Consider the following 9,911-nt stretch of genomic DNA (forward strand, 5'->3'; position numbering starts at 1 on the left):
CTTAAAGCATATTAAAAACATATAAACTAAAAGCATTAAAAGCTTGATTTTCACCACAGGGGGATTTTAAGGTAAATTCTGATATAAACTTCTGATATAAACTGAAATAAACTTGCATCATAACAAAATGTATTAACAACGTTTCTCTCAATCGACCTTCCTCAGGCTTGACCACAATTTTGCTAATACAATTTCATGATGATAATGATGCAAGTTTGGGTCATATGCGGGATTTATACTTTTTTTGTTGTTCTTCATATTGGACTTTTATCCAACGCACCTATGAATGATTTGTGTGTGAGAGGCACTATATTTTCTAAGTCTTCTGAAGTGAAAGAGTGCTGAAATTTAAGTCATTACTTAGGAAACTTTCCCTTCCACTGCAACTTTCCAATAAAAACTGTTTGCATCTGTTTACGACGCTAGCAAGAGCACATGCAGCTTTGCCATCGAAGTCACATATGTCACAATTATGAATGAGAAATCAAAGCTTCAGCTGTACATTATATTCTTTGGAAGATTCATTTTTAGGGTTCCGTTTTTATTTTATTTTTATTTTATTTTATTTTTTGTCCTTTTGAGGGGTTTCAATGTCTAAATCTTCCAAAACAAGTGCAAAAACAACATTTGTTCTGTTATTTCATTGCTTATTGTTGTTATTAGTACTTTCGAATAATTGCACTGTTGCTTTTTAGCGTCTGATGTTCATTTTCCTGCTATTGTCTGGCATAGATGGCCCCGGCCTCCTTAGAGTGCGTCCCTCCCACCTCCCCAAACCCCCCAGCCCTCCCTTCAGCACCAAACACACACACACACACACACACTCTCTCTTTCCTCTCCTTTTCTTCCACCGCTTGCAGCTTCAGACATTTGGGGAATCCTGAAACGAGTTGTTCCCGCAAAGAGGCATTGCCAACTTAGTGTAAGTTTAATCTGAATGAACAGAGAAACCAGAAAGAGGCAGTTTCACTGAGAGCGCTGATATTCCTGCCCTCCCGCGTTCACTCCTTCATGTCTTTTGTTGTGGACACTGGCTGCGCTGGTTGGACACCGTGAGACCCTCTCAGAGGCTTTTTGATTATGGACATAGAGACACTGTAGAGCCCTTCACACTGCATGTACTCTCGACTTGCTGGTAAGTGTCTGTTTTAAGATCTCTCTCTCTCTTGCTCTTTCTCCTCTTCAGCTATCGTTTCATTTGACAGGAAGCCTCATCAAGAGCTCGCCTCAGGTCTCTAGAACTTTTTCCCCAAGTTTCTTCAAGTTTTGTGACATCTCAGTCCCGTGCAAGCCTTTCCTGTCAGGGTTTCTCAGGCTTCTTCTTCCCCCGCTCCCTGGGATCTTTCGGAGTGCCTCGACTCGGATTACTGGCTTCCTCCTGTTGTTTGCGGGTGCAGGTTTTCTCCTCCGAGCTCCGGCTTCGCGCTCCCACGCTCTAGCGCAGAGGGGAAGGAAAGCGCTGATAAGAGTCTCAGGGAAAGTGGCTTTTGTTTGCTGCCTCGATGTGTGTGTGTGCGTGCATCTTATAAGGAGGGGAACTTTTAGCGGTGTGCGAGCCGTTTTCTTCACTTGTTTTGTTGTTTTTGGAGGTAACTTCTCGTTTTATGGGTGGAGGGGTGCGAAAATTGGAAACAGACCCACCCAGAGCCGAAGTGAGTCAGACGGCATATGTGCATCTGTGTCAGTCTAGGGCAAATAACAATCCCACGACTTAGAAAAGGGAAAACAAGAGATGTTTCTAAATGTTAGACAAGTCAATACTCTGGAGATTTTAAAGGGCTTGGAATTGATGGCGTGATGGACCACATGGTTTTGCATTCGGGAAGAGGAAAGGGGGAAAAGTGATGGGAAGGGATGGTGCGTGTGTGTTCTGGGTGGGTGGAATAAGATTAGATGTCTGCTGCCTTGTACACTCTTAAAAATAAAATTGTCTTCCTTAGTTTTTTCTTATCAAGGATTATTTCTCAAGGGTCCTTGAGTTGACTGTAAGGGTCATTATAGGTTCTTCAGATGGGTGTATTGGTTTTTGGTTTCTTTAACACCAGTAGAAGTTTTCTGAAGTCGTAGTAGAACTTTAAAAAGGTAGTCAATGTGATTAGGCTATTTAACCAGGGTTTACCTACCAAAAGGGAACTAAACTGGAATGAGTGATTGAATAGTCAACATTTGCCATAGTAGTTTTGCCTTGTCACAGACTTGGTTACAGTTTCTTCTCTGAAACTGAAAGATGGATTAATTGAGAGTTGTCTCAAGGATTTGATAGTTTTGTGGACAAGGCCAGGCTAATGTTGGAGACTTGAGAGGAAATGCCCTCTTCTCACATCCATGAGGAAGTGACCTTGTGGCCAGCCTTGTGATGCATTAATCCCGCAGACTGATGTAGACGTCGGTTTCACCAGAATCTCATGGCTGCTCACTTTTGTCTATGTGATATGCCCATTTTAACATCGAAATTGGGAAGTAAACATGTAATATGTTGAAGTCTTTAGTTTTGAACTTTAAAGAGAGAAGCTCTGGTTATTCACGCTGCCGTTTTTTTTTTTTTTTTTTGGGCTGAAGTAGTCAATGAATGACCAAGCGCTTGACTCGATTGTGAGATAGCCAGTAGCTTTTGACCTAATATGAAACTCGAGTAAGATTTTCTCTTTGTCCGGTCTGTTTTTTTTAGAGCATTCAAGCTTCTCTCGAGAGGCCTGAGATTCCCATTTTGATGGGTATTCATTTACACAGGGATTTAAAACCTTCTTCCTCTCATTATCCGCTCTCTGCTGCACCCCTGTCTCTCAGGAGCGCCTGTGCTATTAGTGATAAGACTGTGTAGCGGTAGCTTTTCCTGTCCTGAGCAGGAAGAGTCACTCTCTGTTCAGCCACTGACTTGTCCTGTATCCATCCTCTCATCCACTGGGAATATCACTGTACTCTTGAGGGCTGCCCTCGGATCATCCAGCTGTTGGCAACTGCCAGTCCATCTGGACCTCCACATGCTGCAAACTGATATCGCCCCTGTTATTGACCTATCAAAGATACATTCAGTTTAGATGTTCATGGCGGGTTACTTTTAAAAACTATAAAGTGGCTCCAAACTATTTATTTTGGAATACCTTCCATAAAATGTCCCCACTTCCTGACAGATACTTTATGGAATAGGTGTGTTGGGAAATTATTCTGTAAACAGCAAAAAAGAATCTGACATAACGTTAGCCAATCAGAAAACTCAGAGGTGGATCAGTTTGAGGGTGGGACTACCAGTTTGTGCAAACAATAGTAAACAATGATTTTTAGGGTATTCTGGGTGAGTGCTGGTGGGTTGCTAAGTAGTTGCTAGAGTATTCTAAGCGGTTTTCAAGTCGTTGCTAGGGTGTTCAGGATGGTTTATAGTGTGTTGCTAAGTAGTTGTCAGGGTGATAAGAGGTTGCTAGGCGTTCTGGGTTGTTGTTCGGTTGTTGCTTAGGGGTTGTCAGGACATTACTAAGTGGTTGTCACGGTGTTAAGATGTTGCTAGGGGTTCTGGGTTTTCTGGGTTGTTAGGACATTACTAAGTGGTTGTTAGGGCATTTCTGAGTGATGCAAGGGTCTTGATAAATGGCTACTATGTTTTTCTAGATGTTTGCTAGGTGCTCTGTTTGGATACTAAGGTGTTGCTAAATGGTTTCTATGGTTTTCTGGGTGGTTACTTTGTTGTTGCCAAATGGTTGGTAGGGTGTTCAGGGTTGCTAAGGCATTGTTAAGGGTTGCTAGGGTTTTCTAAGTGGTTGATAGAGTGTCAATAAGTGGCTGTTAGGGGTTATGTGTGGTTGCTAGGGCATTGATAACTGGTTGCTATGTAGTTAATGGTGGGTGCCATGTTTTCTAGGTGGATGCTAAAGTTTTGCTAAGTGGTTACTAGGGTATTGCTAAGTGGTTGCTAGGGTATTTCTAATTGGCTGCTAGGCAGTTCTAGATGCTTGCTAGGTGTTCTGGGTGTTTTCTATAGTGTTGCTAAGTGGTTGTTAGAATGTTTTTGTGGCTTTGGGGTGTTGCCAAGTGGTTGCTAGGGGGTCTAGGTGGGTATTGCTAAATTGTTTCAAGTGTATTCTTAAGTGGTCACTAGGGTGTTCTAGGTGGTTTCTAGAACGTTGCTAAGTGGTTGTTAGTGTGTTCTTAGTGGTTGCTAGGGGGTCTAGGTGGGTTTTACAGATGCTTGCTTTGGCAAGAGCACTAATTAATATGGTCAACCCTGGAAATGTGTGACAGGAAATCTGATCTCCGAGCAGCACTCAGTAACATGCTCTCCCAGAGGCCTGTGGTCAAGAGGGGTGAAGGGGTCGCCTCACTGCACATCCCTTCAGACAAAGATTGATCTTTAAACCTCTCCATTCCCAGACACGCCACATGTCCACACCATCAGAGTTAACAGCCCAGAAGATCTTGCCTGCATGATCCTATAAACAAATATTTGAAGAGTCTTGAAGTGGACTGATACTATTTTCATGCAATGTCAGATAGGATTTTATTTCATGAAGCCATTTATATGGAATGTAAAGGCATCAGTAGGTGGGCACAGAAAAGTGTCTAACTTTTTAGAGCGCTTGGAATTCATCAGCTGTAATCACTTACACAAGCTGCTCGAGACGTGGAAAAATATCTTCCATGCATGGCATGATAGTGCAGCTCCATACTGAGCAGGATATGAGAAAACTATTTTTGTCCTCAACAATTTTGGGATTATCCACATGCGTACTTTGTTTATAGAGTCACAGCGAAGGTTCCTCTCAGATGTGGTCATGTGTTTGATGCCCTCCTCTGGTGACTTCAGTGTATTGAATAAATAGGAAATGTCTATAATAAGTGGATGGAAAAGCCTCTTGCATGTGTTATGCTTTCAAACCACAAAATCAGACACACAGTTTACATGAAATACTTGTCAAGTATGTGGTGGTTTGCCTTCGATCAGTTTCCTGTTGAGAATTAGGAATATGTTTCCATCTTTATCTTTCAGAATATACTGTCACCACAGGAAGTATCTACTGAATAAATTATGTGTATTATGATTGTCGGTTTATCCAGTGACCTGGTGACCTTTTGTGATACATTAGTGCTGTTTTATTCTTTATATATTGTGCACATGGCATACATTGTATATCAATGTATTTTGTTATGTTATGTATGTATTTCTCCTCTTCATTTACCAAGATATCAAAACAAAAGTCAATATTAATAATTTCTCATCAGATTCTTCCAACACCAAATAATCGGAGTCAATAAAGCCAAAACAGTTTGAAAACACTGTACTTGAGTTGTATACTTGACATTTTAAAGGAAGCATCTGAAACAATGTATTACCTAGATCTCGGAAGCAATTACATTTCTCATAAGCGCAAATTAACTTGTCCAGTAAACATCTCGGTTGTCAACATCATCTCGCTCTCTATCTCTCAATTAGAGGAGGTTATTATGTTTTGCGCTTCCTTATCAGTCGCTAAACAAATGTCTATTAAAATAGGGGAAAACCTGCTGATGGCAGTCCAAACATTTCCTGGAAAAACACACATAGAATGGCCAGTTATTAATATATTATTTCCAGTGAAGTCCTTTCTGTAGCTGATTCATGTTTGCAGCTGAACATGCGGTGAAATCATAGCGAATCATGCATTTGTTGCACAAACAGTTTTGTAACTTTCAAGCTATAAGCTTGAATCAGTTTTTCATGTGAAAACTTAACGTTTGGGGTTAATAAAAAATAGAAATAGTTTTTTTATAAATACAAAAAAAAAAAAAAGACCTTTTTAACAGAACTGTGAGGATTTGTGCATCAGGGTCACTGACTGGAAAATAAAGGAAGTGAACAAAGTGAATGCTTTAAGTTTGGTATTAAACCTGAAACGGACCTCTATCTCCTGCCTCACTCCATTTCTTTATCTTCTGGTCCACCGGTAGTATTCATTTCTGACCTGTCCATGTGCTTACCTGTTGTTGTTTATCATTGGTCTCTGTGTTGGAGGGCTGTATTCATGCGTTCCTGGATGTGACTCAGAGTATGACAGGAACTCTCTTGCGTAACTCATGCATTTCGAGGGTCTTCGTCCCCGCTGCCGCATTTCATCACTGTCTCGCACAAGAAACTACTGAAAACTGACGTGTAAAGCCATCGAGGTTTCCATTGTGTCACATCTTGACCACTGTTTTCCACGTTGGTCGATCTGCATTCAACTGCACGTCTCTACTTCTTCTGCATCCTCATGCGTAAAGACATCATAAGAGTATTTTCATGTTGGACAAAAATGTTGGTTTTTTTTTTTTTTTACGTATGAAAAGCTTTCACATGCCTGGTGGTAAATAATTCACATATCTTCACTGTTGGGCGGAAACCTTCATATTTCGTCTTTTATTGTCATAAATCATTATTGGTCACCATTTTTCGTCTGTCCGTGAAACATTTCACCAATGAAAAGTTTTTAAAAAGAGCTTGAGACTTATCCTCATAACTCCATTGGCTCATTAAACTGTCAGTCAGACCTCACGCAGTTTGTACCGTCTCTGCTTGTTTGCAATGCAAGGGTAAATAAAGAACTGGTTATTTACGTACAGCATTTTCTTTACTCAAGAAACACTATATATTTAAAGGCTATGTGATATGTATTTTAAGAGCGGAGTAGAGTGTCTTAACATTTGTCGTCGAGTCATAGCCAGTACTGTCTTAAATAGCCTAAGGTAGCACTTTATCTTCAATAACATCAGATTTTGGCCAAATGAAAAATGAGCATCAATATAGTAAAGCCGCGTGTCCACCAAAGTGCAACGCTCCAAATGGCGGAATAAGTCCCGCCTTCTAAATAAGAGCCAATCACTGATTGGTAAAGTTGTCATGTCACTGCAGCCGTTAGAAGCTCCAGTTCACATAGAAACAGTCAGATACACTTCCACTGGCATTAGCATTAGCTTGATCCAGCCTGAAAAATTTTGCTTTCTGTCATGATTTGAGCGTTTAGAAACAAAATTTATGAGACAGTTGTTGTCCGATTTCATTGGTTATTTCAAATATGAAATTTAATCGTAAGCTTGGCGGACAGTTTTGGAGAATTTGAGGTTTCCCCATTCAAAGAGACAGGAGCTGCACTTGCTGCCCGAGAGGCATTTCAAAGATGGCCGCCGAGTGAAATGACTAGTCTTAAAGGGACTTTGGTTTTACCCAAAGTTGAACATTCTTCAACTCTAGGCAAACGGTAAAAACACAGAGCGCTCAGCGTGAAATAGACGCTCAGCGCCTCGTTACACTCATGACGTTTTACAAACACGGCGCTCCAATTGAAAACAATTCGAAAAATAGGCTAGCAACGGGGAAAAAATGCTTTAGTGGACACACGGGATAAACTTTAGAACCTGTAAGTTGATGAAAACATAGCTTTACTGCCTCAGATGTGGCCGTTCTAATGACGGACAAAACACATAGCCTATGTCCGACTCTATGTCCAAAATTCGCTGAAAAAAAACGTTTTAACTTGATTTTCAGTCAAATGTTAATAATATAATGTCACATGCAAGTGTCTGCCCATATATAATGCCATTATATAAACTTTGCCAAAGTGTTTAATTAGTAAAAAATACAGTTTTCTTATTGCATTTCCTGAAAAGTAATACGTGCTGCAAGTACAATATGTCAGTATATGCTCTCAGTTCTGTTTCACTCAACACAAGTAAAATGGCTTCCTCAACTTTTAAAATAAAAAATAAAGATTACAGTTAAAACACATAAGGTTTTTACTGTCTGAGGCCGTCGGAGAACGCTCTTAAGTTCTACAAACAGTTATTCTCTAATTAAAAATCATCTATATCCAGCAACAAATTCTGTTATACATTCATTTATCCAAAGTGACTTACAAATGACTTACGAAAGTGATTTATTTTTATTTTCAGAGGGGGTAATATCAGTAACTAAAACTAAAATTTCATTACTTAAAATAAACATGAACTAAAATAAAATAAAATATAAATAATCTTAGCTAGCTGCTAAGGCAAAAATGTTATGGCAGTTCGGTTATTTTCGAACTAAACGGCCTGGTTTCACAAACAGGGCTTAAGGGTGACCTTTGACTGATCTTTGTTGTTTGTTGGGCTTGACTAATGAATTCAAGCTTGGTCTCTCAGTGCAGCAGCTATAGGTGTTTTCCTGGGTGTGACAGATTTCAGTAGTGAAATACGACAGGGACGACTTCACAGTATAACCACTGAAAGGAACGGGTGAACGTTAGCGAGAGAGAGGACGAACAAGAGCGAAGACGAGTAGAGACACAGCCCGGGTTTATTTTTAGCACTCCTTTCCACCTCTGCCACCCACCTTTTCAGGATTGTTGTTGTTGAAAAAGGTGGGCCCGCTGTCGAATGATGTCAAATGTTGTGAGTGGCGGTACATCACGTCCACCTCAAAGCTTGCTGGGAATTACCCAGTGTCGGTTTGAGCTCTTTCGCCGTCCATATCGCTCTGCAAACTGAAATCTCATTACAGTTTCCACTCAGGAAATTCTGTGCCTCATACAACCATATGAATGCGTTTATGGTGGCAATTTTTTTTCCATCATACTTGCTTTTATTTGACCGGTTTTATTAGGGCGAAAAGTGAATTATACCTGTGTCGTCTTTCAGTGTGTTTTCATATTCCAATGATTTATGTACTCACTTTGCTGTAAATCCAGTTACCACACTTTATTTAAGAAAATCTCTGTCGTTTCCTTGAATTTGGTCTTTTTGTGGAGTTCCTCATTCTAACCTAGAGGTTCCTATATTTATATCTGTCTCAAAGCTTTCTGTAAATCTGTCTAGAGATGATTTTAGGGAATTAAAGAAAATGCATCTCTCAAAGAAAGACATAATAATTCTTTACTTCCTCAAATCATATCTGGCACTTATAGAAATGTCTTGGGTTCAATACAAGTTAAGTGCAAGTATTATTGGGTATAAAGTCTATTGGTTATAATTTCCATGAGTTTGGTGCATTTATGCAATTCCCTATAGACTTTCATTTCCATTACTGTGATTTTTTTTTGATTTTTTTTTATATAAACTGAGGGACGATTCACCCTGTAAAAAGCTGTAACATGCAATCCTTATCTTAAAGAGCTATTTCTACCAGATTTAACCCAAACAAATGAGAATTGTTGCAAACTAATGCACATACAGGTGGGTTCAGTAATGTTAAATATTTGTATATGATATATAACAATGTATGTTATTAAAAAATATAATAAATCAAATATTAAAAATATAATATTTCTTATATTAAAACCAGTTAATTTAGATGTTACCATTTTTAGGTTACCATTTTACAGAGCCCATAAAAGGACACGGTGAAAGGAAGAAATTATGAGATGGGAGGAAAAATTATGTCAATGCTTTTGCGTCCTCTCACAAATGTTTTACATTCCCTCAAGAAACTTTGTGTTCGCTCGCAAAATTATTGCGTTCCACAAGTTTCTCTGGGGAACGCAAACATTTTGTGAGGGAATGCAAAAGCTTTTTTTCCATCTCCATGTCCATTTAGGGGCTCAGTACATCCCTCAGACTGTAAAAACAAACAAAAAAATTGAAGAAAAAATTGTTTCCTATAATAAACTTCAACATTAAACTCAGTAGACAAGACAGGTATTGACACAAATTTCACAATTTGATTAAATTTCGATTCACAAGCTTGCGATTCGATCCAGATTCAATTCGATTTCGATTATTTTGTATATATCAGGTAGCCTACAGTACATGGCACATTTTCTCAAGGAAAAAGAAAATCTCTCAACTAATGCTTATGGTCACTGGATGTGTTTTTTTTGTGTGTGTTTTTTTAGATAAATGTGATGTTACGTGACATTGTTTACCAGCTGTTTTAATGACGTCTTATGCTTTTGAAACACAGATTGAGTGATTACATGAAACATGATACGGAT

The 9,911-nt window shown here is 39.2% G+C and overlaps 1 protein-coding gene across 1 annotated transcript in view; it reads left to right on the top strand.

Moving 5' to 3' along the window:
- The first annotated feature begins 798 nt into the window (after positions 1-798).
- hdac7a (histone deacetylase 7a) overlaps positions 799-9,911 on the top strand; it is a 92,099-nt gene continuing 82,986 nt past the window's right edge. The window contains exon 1 of the mRNA XM_082145055.1: positions 799-1,135. Within this exon, the coding sequence (XP_082001181.1) occupies positions 1,117-1,135 (19 nt within the window). The 5' untranslated portion in view covers positions 799-1,116. The remainder of the gene's footprint in view (positions 1,136-9,911) is intronic.

This window comes from Leuciscus leuciscus (genome assembly GCF_965113295.1).
Source record: "Leuciscus leuciscus genome assembly, chromosome: 18".
NCBI lineage: Eukaryota > Metazoa > Chordata > Actinopteri > Cypriniformes > Leuciscidae > Leuciscus > Leuciscus leuciscus.